The 15,355-nt window shown below is 33.5% G+C and overlaps 3 protein-coding genes across 3 annotated transcripts in view; 2 read left to right on the top strand and 1 right to left on the bottom strand.

Moving 5' to 3' along the window:
- SIFaR (SIFamide receptor) overlaps positions 1 to 11,388 on the top strand; it is a 35,483-nt gene extending 24,095 nt beyond the window's left edge. Inside the window, exon 3 of the mRNA XM_065301340.1 lies at positions 7,480 to 11,388. Within this exon, the coding sequence (XP_065157412.1) occupies positions 7,480 to 8,242 (763 nt within the window). The 3' untranslated portion in view covers positions 8,243 to 11,388. The remainder of the gene's footprint in view (positions 1 to 7,479) is intronic.
- On the bottom strand, positions 992 to 4,121 carry LOC135790684 (cuticle protein 38-like). Its single transcript, XM_065300956.1, has 4 exons — positions 4,015 to 4,121; positions 3,636 to 3,952; positions 1,429 to 1,543; positions 992 to 1,365 (listed from the first exon to the last, which is right to left on the bottom strand). Exons 1-4 carry the CDS (start codon positions 4,024 to 4,026, stop codon positions 1,090 to 1,092), a joined length of 720 nt encoding a protein of 239 aa, XP_065157028.1. The 5' UTR covers positions 4,027 to 4,121; the 3' UTR covers positions 992 to 1,089.
- A 2,198-nt stretch (positions 11,389 to 13,586) lies between the features above and the next one.
- LOC135790797 (uncharacterized) lies at positions 13,587 to 15,235 on the top strand. Its single transcript, XM_065301073.1, has one exon. It carries the CDS (start codon positions 13,738 to 13,740, stop codon positions 14,914 to 14,916), a length of 1,179 nt encoding a protein of 392 aa, XP_065157145.1. The 5' UTR covers positions 13,587 to 13,737; the 3' UTR covers positions 14,917 to 15,235.
- Positions 15,236 to 15,355: the final 120 nt, after the last annotated feature.

Below are 15,355 nucleotides of genomic sequence, written 5' to 3'. Positions count from 1 at the left end.
TAAAAACTTTTTTTGATTTATTTTATCGCTTCAAATTAAAACAAATTAGATTATTTATTTACTTAATTTACTTAAAGTAAAGAAAACATAAAAAATTAAATAATTACGAAAATGAGAATTTGTGAAAAATACATTTCTAGCCTAAAATTGGGTGTTAATGTATTTTTTTCTACTTTTACTTTAAAATCGCCAGCTTTTTCACGGTTTTGAGACAGAAAAAGTGGTACTTTTAACATGGACTTTAGTCACAGGTTTTAGTAACAGGGTGGAGTGTGCGCCTGCGCAGTGGCCTACGGTGCCGCACAAAACCTATCAAAACACAAAATTAAAAATTAACTTTTAAATATTAATTTTTGAGCCTTTTAGGTATATTTTATTACATTTTGCGTCAATATTTACAAAAATAAGTTTTTAGCATAAATTTTGGTTATGTTCCTTAAACATATATTCAACTACATCAAATAATAACAATTCAACACACTAAAATAAAAAAAAAATGGTTGTTTGTAAAGTAGGTTTACGATCGAGATGTTTACGTGATAACGTCTTATTGGTGATATAAGTTTTGTTTGTTGCAATTGTTGTAACACTTCACTTGCACTTCACATTTTGTTTTACTGTTAGGCTCCCCGCACACTACGAGTACAAACTTTTTATCGGCCGATAAAACATTCAACGAAAACTTAACCGCACGAGAAAATCTCCATTCGTTTGAGTGAGAGAGACGGAAGATCGGTCAACTCACTCGAACGCTATGACTGGCACGGAATGACTGGCAGCGCTCGAGATGAGACGGGAGATCGGTCCGTCTCTCTCTCGTTATAACGAGAGGGGGGTATACCTGCGATCGACCTCGCTCGTGACACTGTTTCTGAACAGTCACCCAATAAAACGATTTTAAAGACGTTATCACGTCAATAAATAAGAATTTCCTTGTGTTTACTTTTTATATATTTATTTAATAATAAATTCATATATATAATGTGTGTTTTCTGTGTGTATATTTCCATTTTAGTCTAAGAATAAATATGGTCTTAATATTGTAAAATTAAAATATGCAAATGCGATACAATCAATCAAAAATCGCGTTCAATGCACGAGCACAGCAGCCGAGTGCGTTTTTACGAGCGGAGCCGCATGCACAACGGGCACGACGGGAGCGGCATGCACGATTGGAGCAGCATGGACCACGGGGGCGGCGTGCACAGCAATCGCCGGTGCCACAACGGCGGTCTTAACGACCGGCGTATGGTGCTGCACCACCGATTGATGGCTGGTGGCTACCAAGTGAGTTGCCAACAATGGAGTAGCTACCAAGTGGCCGGGGGCGGCGGCAGCGCAGGCAACAACAGCAAAAAGTACAACCTGCATACAAATTTAAAATTATATTGCTTGTTTAATATTACAGCAAAGGGAAAATCAACTTACAAGTTTGAACATTTTTAAGTTTGTTTTTTTGTTTGTTTTTTTGGATATTTTGCTTGATGCTGAGCAAATTTTGACTGTTTGCGGATTTGAAAACGTCCCGGTTTTTATGTGGATGCTGGAAGGTGGTGGCGGTATAGTACGTCATGTCCCCAGTGTCAATATCGTCCTGATGCGATATTGTTTTTTTCGCATTCGCATTCGCGCCACGGTTTCGGCGACCGGATGGTCTTGAACTTGATTCCGAAGTCAAACAACACAACAACACCAAAGAATTGCAAAGTTGTGGCTTTTGCAACAGCTGCATATTTAATAAATCACCTTCATAGAGAATATAAATTGATATTAAGTTACAATCTCATCTAGGCAAAAGTTTAAGTCAAAAGACAAACAAAATGATTTTGAATCAAAAACAAAATTAGTTTAACATTTATTTTACAAAATATTAACAAATTATAATAACATATTCTTTATGCGCCTAATTTTTTCAGCCAGATAAGTGAAATAAGTATTAAAATAAGTAATCAGTTCCAAATAATTTATTTCTTAAAAAAAATGAGGTTATATTTCACAATTTGTCACAAAAAACGAAAACTAGCGCCATCTAACATTGCCTAGAACATATACAATCCTAAATTCAATGTAATATGCCATTTGGAAGTGATAAAATCCAAATAATTTAATTCTTAAGAAAAATTGAGGTTATATTTCACAATTTATCCCAAAAACGACAACTAACGCAATATAGCATTGCCTGGAACTTATACAATACTAAATTCAATGTAATATGACATTAACAAGGTCCTAGAACCTGCAAAATCAGATTTCAACAGTTAAATCAATTCCATTTACACATTGATAAGAAAATTCACAAAGAAACTTATTTTACCATAAAGATAAAGATGATATATTGTGACAAATATCAACTTGATGCAGTTGACACACTGACAAGGTTTGAAGGTTTTGCAGAGTGTCGCAAAGTGTAGAATTATGCAAATGAGTTTTGAGTCGCTCGAAAACGCGCAAAACGTGCAAAATGCAACCCGGCAAACTTCAGCGCGCATATCAAAAGTTGTTAACATACGGGTGAACGACATGAGTTGCGGTTTTCACTCGCGATTCGTGATTTAATGATACGCCAAGTGCTGTTATCGCAATTTAATTATTCAGTGCGCTATTCGCATCAAGCGCAAATAATTCAAGTGATAATTAGACTCGCACTACAAACTATACAAACATTATTGGTTATTAACGTCAACAATTAAATTATCAACTATATTAATTAGTGGTTAGGTTGTGGTAACTGTTTAATGCAATTCGATTATATGAATAATTTGCATTTGCCCACACGGACTCTCTGGAGGGTTTAATAAAAATGTAATTTGTTTTTAATTGCTTCTTCAAAATCCTGTATGTGTTGATTTCATCAATAAGATTCGTAATTTTCTTTTAAAGAAATTAATTATATAAAGAATTGCTAATAATGCACTTCAGCGCGCCATCTCGGATTCAACTATTTAACTATAACTATGATTGAATCTCAATGCCAACTTTTATCCAATAGAAAAGGGCTGTCTTAAAGGTTTTCCCGGCAATTATTCGAATTTTTCTCGCCGTAAAAACCTTCCTTGGACTTTAACGAACATTAAAAAAAAAGAATTGACCAAATTCATCGAGGCGTTGTTGAGTTATGCACTTACCCACAGATGTTGCAATTCATTTTAATATTATTGGTATGAGAAATGCTAATAATACACATTAATGCCATCTTGAGTTCAATTATTTAACAATTACTACTATAAAAAACCACACTAATTCTCATCCCTTGTTTAACACCCTTTGAATCATAGTTTTACCTATTTTAATAGTTATTCTCCTATTCGGGGTAAAGGCTAATCTAATAACCCATAGATCATCAACATCTGACCAGCCGTTCTTGAGTTATGCACGCTGTAACTAACGCAACTTTGTTTTATATTGCTTTAGATATTAATCTACATAAATTTAATATGTAAAATGATGGAATTTTGATGATTTAATCATTTTTGATTATATGATGCTAAAAAATTATGGTTATGTAAGATTGGGCAATAAATTAAAAAGATATTCATAAGTACACTTAACTAATTGATCATTTTATTACATTTTTACAAAATTTTAACTATTTGTGCATAATACAAGTAGCAAATAACGTTAATTCAAATCAAACTTAATGTACATGAACAAGAGGAGCGGCATGAACGGCGTGCACAGCGTGAACGGGGGCAACAACGTGGCTACGGACAACTGGCACGGCGTGGTGCACCACGGGGGCGGCGTGGACAACTGGAGCGGCGTGTACAACTGGAGCAGCATGGACGGCGTGCACTACTGGGGCAGCAACCACATGGGTCCTAACCACTGGGGTAGCGTGGTGCACCACAGAGGATGATTGATGGCTGGTGGACACAGCGTGGGCAACCACGGGGGCGGCGATCAAGTGGCCGGGAGCGGCGGCAGCAACGGCAACGATGGCAGCGAGAACAACCTAAATAATTACCATAATAATATTAAAAACATGAACATATAATAAAAATGTTGAAAACTTACGAATTTGAACATGTTGAATGTTTTTGGTTGTTTGTTGGTCTTTGTTAGAAAGATAGCAAGAGACTGGATGATTATCAAAGCGATTCGTTGAGTTTATATACCAAAACTGCGTTGGATTTAAATTCTATTGCAAAATGTACTTGAACGCTTCTTGTATTTACGAATATAGTAAAAAAGTTATCTCGCTTCATCTCATACAGTTACCAAAATATAATATTCAATTACTGAAGGTCAAGCTTACAACTTACTACACCTAAATTAAAAATTAAATATGTTAATAATGTTTAGATTGAATTCAAATTATGCAGACTTAAATATTCACACGTTTTTTTAATATACAAAAGTATAAGTAAACATCTTCAAAACTATGTGAAACAATTAAAGTTCTTAAAGTAAAAACATTAATTAATGTTGAGGTTAAGTTATTGGATCAAAAACTTCCGGGAGTACTCAAGCGTAATGAAATTGATTTTCAATCAATGTTTATAAATAGAACCTTGAAGAGACAAAAAGTTTAAATGAAGAGAAATATTTAAGTAAATTTCATCATAAGTTAAACTATCAATCAATATTATTGAAAGCATATAGTGAGTAATATATTAAATGTGAATATGTGATTATATGTTTGTTTGTTACGGTTTTACATAAAACCATTGAACCAAATTTGATAAATTTGGGTATAGAGATAGTTTAGACCTAGGAGAATAAAATAGGCTATTTTTTGTTGAAAAAATATCATTTGAAGGGGTTAAATAATGGTTGAAAGTTAGTATGAAGATTTATTCAAAGTTATAGTTATATAATTTGAATCTAGATGGCGTTAAAGTGCATTATTGGCATTTCTCATTTCTTTTAAATAAAATTTAGAATTTTATTGACGTATTGAGTCGACTTACACATATTATAAGAAAGCAGAACATAAGAAGATTAATTTCTTTTTATTAAAATCTACGTTGACGAAGTTTCAGGCAAAATCTAATACTAAATAAAAATAAATATAATGAACTAAAATAAGTCCTTTCCTAAGTGATATACTTTTACTTAATTAATAAGTCGTAAATTTAAACCAAATTTTCCCTTCGATGATTACTAAAAGCTTTGCCCTCCGGTAAAATCTATCGAAAAGCTTTTAAAATCTAAAACGTCCTGCAGCAAACCCCGTAATTTCATAATCTCATCAATAAATAAACTTGACTTTGGTCGGCTGGCACGTTTTCATTTTTTTCCTATTTTAATTCTCCCTTCTTGTCACACACTCGATCGGAGGCCGCGTTTGGCGCAGGGTTCAACGAGCGGTTCAAGTTCAAGCCGGCGCTCTCGTCCTGATGTCGCAGCACGACAGGACGACAGGCGGCAGAAAGAAAAGAGCAGCGTGAGCAGCGAAACGAACTTGGCATTGAATTAGTCGGACGCTGCGACATTGGCGCAAATCCATTTGGCTGTTTGGCAAATTCGCCAATTGGGGAAATTAACCTGATGATGGCGGCCGTGGGGATTCTCGTCGGTTTTTCGCATGCTCGCAACTTCGTTAGCGGGACTCTTCCGATGAGAAAACACAAGTGCTAACTAACTGTCGGAATAAAACACCTACGTGACGCATCACAACCCAGTAAATCTTTCAGTAATAATATAATCTTGGATTAAATTAATTAAATTACTAAATTATTCTATTCTCTCAAAGTAATCAGATGCAAATTATTTAAATCACTTTGTTTTAATGCTACACCTTGTAACTTGTTGTTTGTTTTAATCAGAATCCTTTAAATTTCAATCGAATTTCATCATTTTATGCGTTTCCTTGAACTTTCAAACAGTTTAAACACGATTTAAACTCAAATTTAAACATCTCCCATGATTTAAATATATTTTTAGATAGAAATAAATTAATTAATTTATTTTATTAACATGTAACGGAATGATGTTTAAAGTTTTCACCTTGATGCGCATTCATGGCCATCGCACGAGTTGAGAATATAGTTTGCATAAAAGTGCACAACTATTAATTAAATAATTACAAACGCAAATAAGCAGGTGAAACGTGTCAGTGGGCAGAGTTTGCAACCGCTAATTAGCATGTACGGCGTTAGTTTCGCGCAAGTTAGGCACACGTTCCAAGAACATAACAAACACTGCAACAACAAGGCAGACGTGGACAAGAACTAAACAACAATAAAATTACACATTGGCCAACCCATTTCAATTAAAAAGGGAATATGTTAGAATTAGTCTAAAATGACTTATGCAACCCAATATACACAATGTATAATCTATATAAATTACTAGCTTTTCTCCGGTAGTGTTTAATAAAAATGTAATTCGTTTCAACTCTCGTGTTTTAGACATAGTATGGGTCAATTCTATCAATAAGATTCGCAAGTTTATTTTAAAGAAATTAATTATATAAAGAATTGCTAATAATGCACTTCAACGCGCCATCTCGGATTCAACTATTTAACTATAACTATGATTGAATCTCAATGCCAACTTTTATCCTACAGAAAATTACTGTCTTTAGGGTTTTCTCGGTAATTATTCGAATGTTTCTCGCCGTAAAAACCATCCTTGGACTTTAACAAACATTTAAAAAAAGAATTGGCCAAATTGGTCCAGACGTTGTTGAGTTATGCGCTTACCAACAGACTTTCCGATTCGTTTTTATATTATAGATTCAAACATTCAAATAGAATGAAAAATGATAATCTTTAATGCCCAGAATGAATGATCACAACCCGTTTTTGTTTGTTTGTTTGAATTTCTGGTAGATATTACTTTGACGTTTCCTTGATGAGGATGATTTAAGCGAGTGCAAGTCACATAAAAAGTGATTTACAATCGTTATTGCGTTTTTCCCTGGCTGTTGGTGTGCAAATCGTCGTCGTCGAGGACGTGCGAAGGTATTAATGTGTAACAGTGCCCAAAATCGGGTCAGGAGCAGGTCGTACAAGCGCGTACAAGCCGGAAGCTCGCCGCGGTCGCGCAAAAAAATAATAACACCGCAAAAGCACAGCCACAATCAGACCCTGTAATGTCAACCAGAGTCTATAATTTTCAGCGTCGTTCGGCCCGCGCATGACTTACGACTTCTCGTAGGCCTTGGCCCTTTGCGTTCTTTGTGATTGTGCATATCATGTATTCATTTCATACTCGTACTTTGGTTTTCCATCCGGGTTGATATTTACGATCGAAATAATTATAAAACGGAAACATCACATGAAAAAATCCAACAAAGCAAAAATTAATGTTCAAAGAATAAAATTCGTTTGTTCTTTTTAGGAAATGCCAAAAATGTGCGCTAGTAAAATGGCGGATTTATTTTATTAGCCATAATTTATATTTTTATCAAAGAAACTTGGTTGTCTCTTTTGAAATTGCAGATGATTGATCTATCTTAAACTATTAAAAGTTTTTAAGTATTAAGATACGAAGTTTATGATACTCATAAAACTTTTCTATTTAAAATTCCAGATTCCTGGCCATCTGGTGGCCGCTCAAATGCCAAATCACAAAACGTCGTGCACGATTCATGATCCTCTTCATCTGGTTCATCGCCCTGTCGACCACGCTCCCCTGGGCGATCTTTTTCGACTTGGTGACGATCTTCAAAGAAGCTCCTGATATCCAGCTGTGTTTGGAGGTGTGGCCGGATGCGCTCAACGGCGCGCTGTATTTCCTCATCGCCAACATGGTCTTCTGCTACATCCTGCCGATGATCCTCATTACCCTCTGCTACGTGCTCATCTGGATCAAGGTGTGGCGCCGGCACATCCCAACTGATACCAAGGACGCGCAAATGGAGCGTATGCAGCAGAAGAGTAAAGTCAAGGTTGTAAAAATGCTCGTCGCAGTGGTGATTCTCTTCGTCCTCTCATGGCTGCCGCTGTACGTGATCTTCGCGCGAATTAAACTCGGCGGAGAGGTTTCCTCCTGGGAGGAAGAGGTTTTGCAGGTGGCGACACCTATCGCGCAATGGTTGGGCGCTTCTAACAGCTGTATCAATCCGATTCTGTACGCATTCTTCAATAAAAAGTATCGGCGTGGATTCATGGCGATTATTAAGTCGCGGCGCTGCTGCGGCAGGTTGCGGTACTACGAAACAGTCGCCATGATGTCCTCGTCGACGAGCATGCGCAAATCGTCGCACTTCTACAACAATAATTCATCGACGAGGAAACTTGCGCCGATGAACGACCACGCCGTGTCGTACATTTACAACAACACCGGGGTTTAAACTCGTGTTGGTGGGTGCCACTTGAACGTGGCTTGGTTTTTCCTCTGAGACACAGAGTCATTGTTTGTCCAAATCAATGCGTGTCTAGTCAAGGCGCGGATTTCGACGAGTTTTGGCCGAATCTGGTCACAAACAACCCAACATTTTGTCACTTTGATGTTTGAGGAGTCCCACTTTCGAGGAAACAATAATTGTTGATTATAATAACATAATAAGTACTAGATATATTAATAATATTAAATAAATAAATAAAATATTGATAATTGTAGGTTGAAAAACTTGAATTTTTGATTGATTTGAATTTGATAAGAATTGCAACGAAGATATTTTCTAACTGGAATTTTGCACACACAAAACATACTCGAGGCAGAAAACGAGAAAATAAAATAAATTAATAACCAAAGAAAATAGTTATTCTGATTGGTTTACATTCACATTTCAAGTGGTAAAAAGAAGCTTTAACAAGTTAGATAAATGATTGTTGAGCATGTAAAAGAATTAAGTTATAGTTGCGCGCACATTGCTGGTTAATAACGCAAAAGTGTTTTGATGTTTAAATGTTTAGATGATATCAATGCATAGCAAATAATAATCAATATTAATCGATAATATTAAAAGAAACAAAAGGGTACTTACAGTTAGAATAAGAACCAAATATGCTTTTTAGTTATTCAAATATTTTCACAAATAACGTAAGACTTAGGAAAGGTGTTATAATGTTGACGTTTTGAAGTGTTTGTTGAAACGGTTTCCAAAATTTGCTTGAGTGAATGGACAGGAATGATATTAGGTTAGGTTTTTATTGATGGATTGAGGTTACGATCAAGAATAAGCATCACTCACATGCGTGTCTTACTTAAGTCTTCTTAATATTGATTGTATATAAATATTAATATAAATTTTTATTAAAATTAAAATTAAAATTTTATTTGAATAAAACCATTCAACAGGGTTTAAAATTAAATCGGATAATTATCGTCGTAGATTTTAACTCATTCATTTTATGTTTATGAGGTGAACAATAACTTCCTCCACTAATAACAATGCTGCCTATTATACCATACGTATTAATAGCATTTAAACAATCATTTTATTGCTTTTTTAATATTATTTTTGAAATGAAAAAAAAATTGAAAGTTTAAAAAGTTTAAAATTGAGGTTATTTATGATAATAATTGATTAATAAGTATATAGATGTCACTGCTGCCGCACTATAACAAAGGGAGTTAAATATAAATGATTGTTAGTTATAAATGAAATTTCTAGTGTGACAGATTGAATAATATTTATTGTTATATATTGAAATACCAATATTATTGTGACCAATGCATAGAAATCCATTAAATTAACCCAGTACTGCCCTAAAATGGTAAATACCAATTTTAAATATAATCTAGATTGTTATTACAAAATTTGCAAATTTGGCAGTGTAACTTTTAATATATTAACCTCCTAAGCTTCAACTTTAGTAATGAACTCTGAGCACCATGTAGGCAACCAACATTACACAATAACCAAACAAATGTCATCAATTTTAAAATTTTAAAGATTTGTTACATAAATATGTAATGTTGGTTGTGTACAAACCGTTTAATATTCATTAACAAAGTGGAATTTCTGTATTTGATCACAAAACAAGCTTAATCCTTTCAAATAGCTTGCACGCAAGTAATAAAAACAATAGCGGTTGAAAATAAATTCACTGAATGTATCTGTCCGTATCAGACGTATTACAAATGAGTTGTTTTATAATAATATTCAACGGCCATCACGCTGCAAATGAATTATATAATAAGCTCGCATTTCTCAACGCCAGACGCGCATCAACGCTTTTTTGCATCACGTATTGTTCGCGCGCGCGAGTTTTTCACGCTGCAATTCGGCTTAAAATCCGAGCTTTAAGAGCCCAAAACCACAACAACAACAACCACATGAAGGCTACACATTGTGCGCGGTGTACGCGAAGAAATGTCAAGGTTCATCTGCTTAAATTCGTTAATAAACGCGCACTTGTGGAGACAATTTATCTCACAACATGTGGTTTCAGATAATAAGCTGAAATTTAAAAAAAAAATTCTTAAACGTTTTAAACCTAAGCATTTATTTATAGATATAATAAAGTTTTCGTGAACTGAAAGCTTAACAAAGATTTTACTGGCATGAACTTGAAGTGTGATAAATTACACGTAACTTAAAGCATGTTAAGAGTTTGAGGATGTGAAAGTTTGCACGCTACAATTGATTTTGATAGATTTTGATGGCATTGTAAAGCTATTTGTAAATCGAGCGTTTTTATATATAATACCGACCTACAGGGTGTTTCGGTCAGCAACATACATATAAACAGATAAAACAATACATATTTGTTCGATAAGATAACAGAATAACAAATAATAATCATAATCCTAAGTCAGTGTACCTAATACATGTTTCAATGTAGGTACGACCTCAAAATGGACGATGCAGAATTCGAAAATATCGAAAGTATCTAAAACTCGGCAACTGAAGGCAGAAATCAACCGAAACTATAATTTTTCATAAGAAACATATTTATTCTAGCACAATATAGGTACTTGAACATGAAAGTAATGATTATTTAGTTTATATGTGCGTAGAAATTAATTTACGGCTAATTTTATAATAAACACACTGTAGCGATGTCAGAAATAGTTTCACATAATGTAATAATATAATAATTATGTAGAAACAATAAAATTAAATTTTTTTTTTTTTTGTTTGCAATTGCAATGTGTTTAAAGAACGATGTAATGTGTGAGAGAAGTAAGAAGAAAAGTTGTATTTTCAAACGAATATTTTAGTAAATTTTAATATCTAATGATGTAAAATGTAAAATGTAAATGAATCTGCGGTAAGATAACGCTTGCGAGACGGTGATATATTGTACTTTATCATTATTAATTATTTAACAAAATAAATTAGGAAATAAAAATAAAAATGAAGCAAAATTTCAGAAAAATTAAATTTCATGAATCACATTGAAGTAAACTAAAAATAAATTCGATTGTAAATGTATTTGGGAATCAGAAATTAAATATTATTATCATAAAACTATAAAAATATTGAAATGTCAACTAATATTTACGTGTATCATGAAATTATTTTGAATAAATAATGTTTAAACCCCAGTTTTTAATTTTTTTCTTTAAAATTACCAAAAAATATTTTTTAACAAAAATTTAAACGTAATATTTTATGTAAATCAAATTGTTTACATAATAAACTGATTAAAACGTGTATTAATATTTAATTTGGAAGAATATTAGTGTCAAAGTCGTATGGATTAAACTTTACGGATTGAATTACGTATTAAATGGATTTACACAAAGAAAAGTTTTAAATTCGTCGCCGAAACAGGTTAATATTTTGCAAATCTAGTATTTGAGTAATTTATTAGTTTAAATGTAAATCCACAATGGCCTAAATATGATCTAGACGCAATTTTTATATAATGTCACACTACAAGTGCAAATTATAGCCGTGTGAGGCGTAAATTAATTTGCATATCAACTTCAACTTCACGGCGCCAAAAATCTCATGATATTTTTTATATAATAATATCAATATCGACAACATTAACAACATTGACACAGCAAGAGACGCTTAACGTCTCGACATTGACACAATTCCCACAGCTGCAGAATCGCCTGCGTCATCGTTTGCTCTTTTTGCTCTTTGCGCTCCTCCTCGAAGGCAAACAAAAACCCGAAGTAAAACCACAATGTACTCCACTGACTTATGGATGGTAAACTTTGGGCATGACATTATACACACGCATCAATCGCATCTGATGATAGAGCAGATGCAAGCGATGCAGGCGTTGATAATAAATGACTTCATGATTCTTTTTTGTTGATGTTAGACGTAAGCGGTAAGCTCCACTTGCTCCAGATGCAGCACGTGACCTCACACGCGCAATGTGAACTTTCTTAACGAGTCGAGAGACGCAAAAGCAGAAAAGTAACACCGCAAGGCTTTGCGTTGTGTTTTATTTGGTGTCTTGGAGCAGCTGAAGGAAAGATTCATTGATGCGGACATGGGCATCATGGACACATGACCCGTCTGACATTCGATGGTCAAGTGATGCTTCGACATTTGTGTCAATGCCGTCGTGATTTACGCTTCAATGGAGGAGAAATCACGTGGAAAGAGATTTATTTCACTCAGCCACTCTTACTTTATCATATAATTTATAGGTTATATTGTAAATGCTAATGAGAGGTTGTTTGTTTGTTTGTTTGTTACGCTTTCAAGTAAAAACTACTGAAGATATTTTTATAAATTTTGGTATAAAAATAGTTTTTGTCATAGAAAAGCAAATAGGCTACTTTTTATTGCAAAAATTTATCTGAAAGAGTGTAAAATAAACTTTGGATATTTATTAATTAATATACAGTAGAGTCCGGTTATAATGACATCGAAGGGAATTGACAAACACGTCATAATAAGCGGACGTCATACAAAGCGTTTTGTGAAATGAAATCCCTTTTTTATGTAAATATGTACATATACATACATATTAAATCAAAATCAAAATTGCACATAATCAGCACATTATAACACATACAAGTGTATTTTTTACTTCAAGTAATCTGTAATTTTTGTCTGCTTTTGTTTTTTCATTTAATTAATTTTCTTGTGATTTTCGAAGCCTCTTCGGTTTCAAAACATTTGAATTGAACGATTGCTTAATGCGGTTCTTGTTTTTTAAAAAGCATTGAGATTGTCGAATGACCCACGCCAAATTCGGATTAATGGAAAATACGGATTAAGTCGTGGTCAAGGTACTGCTGCCCGAATGCTTATATTTATTATTTAAGCATTTGGTCTTTCCGATAGTAAATACATAAAAGTAATTTGACAATCATAAAAGAAATGTAGCAATAAATATAAAAAGTTCGCCACGTGTCGAACGTCGTCGGGTATCAACGAACATTACCGGAGGTGTAAAGAATCATGTTGGTCAATATAACCGGACATAATCTGTTAAAAATGGGTCATAATAAGCGACATGTCACTGTAAGCGATGTCATTATATCCGACTTTTTTTATACAGAATTTTATATGAAAACCAAACTTGGTAGTGTAGGTACGTCATAATAACCGGTTGGTCAATATAAGCGGAGTCATAATAAACGGATTCTACTGTAGTTACCTAATTCGAATACAGATGGCGCATTTTTCAATTTTTAGTCTTAAAATAATTTAAACTTCATTAAAACTTTTATTTTGTTTCGTACAATTATTACTGGTATGTAGCTCGTGGATTTGTATTATGTACTATAACCTTGACGCCGGTTCATTAACAACATTACGAACATGACGGGAGATTAGATAATGACTCAGTTCGTTGCCGAGTTCAGCACGAGTTCATGTTTCACAACTCTAACTACAGAAAGTTGTAATAACTAAATATTTATTACTTTAAATTACATTTTTAACATAAACTACGTTAATTTATATTAATAACTATAACTATGGAAGATAATAAAGTCCAAGTTTTAATAAAAAGTGTTCTTGAAGCAGAAAACATAACTGATGGTATTGTATCAATAAAAAACGCGAATGTCGAAATCGCGGATGGATTAATGAGTCAAATTCTTCGTGTTTCTATCACAAAAAAGTCAACAAATCAGCAATTAAATTTGTTAATCAAAGTGGCACCGACGGACGCTGAATTTCGCAAACTTGTGCAACTTCTCTACAAAAGTGAAATACATTTTTATGATACAATCGTACCACTTTTCAATCAACTTCAATTGAAATACACTGAAAAACCTTTTGTTTTGGTGCCGAAATTCTTCAAAGCTGTCAAAGAACAATGTCAGGAGGTTATAATCATGGAAGACCTCGCCTCGAAAGGTTACAAAATGTTAAACAGGAAATACTGTTTCAGTGAAGAATGTATGAAGATTGTTCTTCAAGAATTCGGAAAGTTTCACGCGTTAAGCTTTGCTCTTCAAACAGAAAATGCTAAAACTTGGAAGGAATTAGACAATGGCGTAGATCAAAGTGAAGTTTTTACTGGGGAAGTTGTCAAATGGTTTCAGGATGCATTACAAAAAGCCTACACATTGTTTGAATCCAGTAATATTTCTACAAGTAAAAAATTGAAGAATTTACACGATAATTTTGAATCTGTGATGAAGACATTACTCAAACCAAGTGATAAATATCCGAGTGTCATTGTACATATGGATCCTTGGTGCAATAACTTCCTGTTTAAACAATCAACTGATTCAGAAGGTGTTGAGGATGTTATTTTGATCGACTTTCAGACGGCCACGAAAGCATCTCCTGTTTTGGACATCTCTTGCTTTTTGTATATAAATGCTTCCGTTGAGACGATGAAGAACTGGTTGCAGATGTTGAGAATATATTATGATAGTCTTGTCACACATGGAAAAGCCTTGAATTGTTGTGTGGAAGAAATGTATTCATGGGAGATGTTTATGGATGATTGGAAGGATTATGCTAAGTATGGTATACTTAAGGCTGTCATGGGTATTTCGTTGAATACACAGGATGATGAAGATGTCAAAACACACGATCAGAATAATGTTGGTGCTTCTTTTTATATCGATAAATGGAATTTGAAGACTATTGAACGTATTAAAGTGTTGATTGAACATGCAGAAGCAGAAAATCTGTTGTAATCTATTTTAAATCAATAAGAAATAAAGTTGTGTTAGTTAAAGCATTTATAGCTCAAGAATGGTTAGACAGATTTTGATGATCTATGATTTTTTTGATTTGTTTTCGCTCCAAATAGCAGAATAACTATTAAAATAATAAAAATGGCTTTATGGGTGTTAAATAATTGAAAAAATTAGTATAGAGATCAAATATAGTTATATTTATAGATAATAAACAATACATTTACCTTGTTTATTAGGTTATGTGAGTGACAATGTAACATAACCTCAAATCTCCTATTTGATATTTTTATCTCCTAATAAATATTTAATAAATTAATCTTGAATGGAATTATTTCTTTCTTAGACATTTCGTTGTTGATAAGAAACAAAATCTTTATTTGGCATGTAATTATCATTAACTAAATGAAAACAACTCTTATCAGCACAATTTATTTAC

Source organism: Atheta coriaria, unplaced genomic scaffold (genome assembly GCF_025399875.1).
Source record: "Atheta coriaria isolate IRGN ID8LTWV9N9 unplaced genomic scaffold, Caltech_Dcor_3.1 hic_scaffold_4_pilon, whole genome shotgun sequence".
In the NCBI taxonomy this organism is placed as follows: domain Eukaryota; kingdom Metazoa; phylum Arthropoda; class Insecta; order Coleoptera; family Staphylinidae; genus Dalotia; species Dalotia coriaria.
Note: the sequence above shows the minus strand (reverse complement) of the source record. Positions and strands in the feature narration are given on the sequence as shown.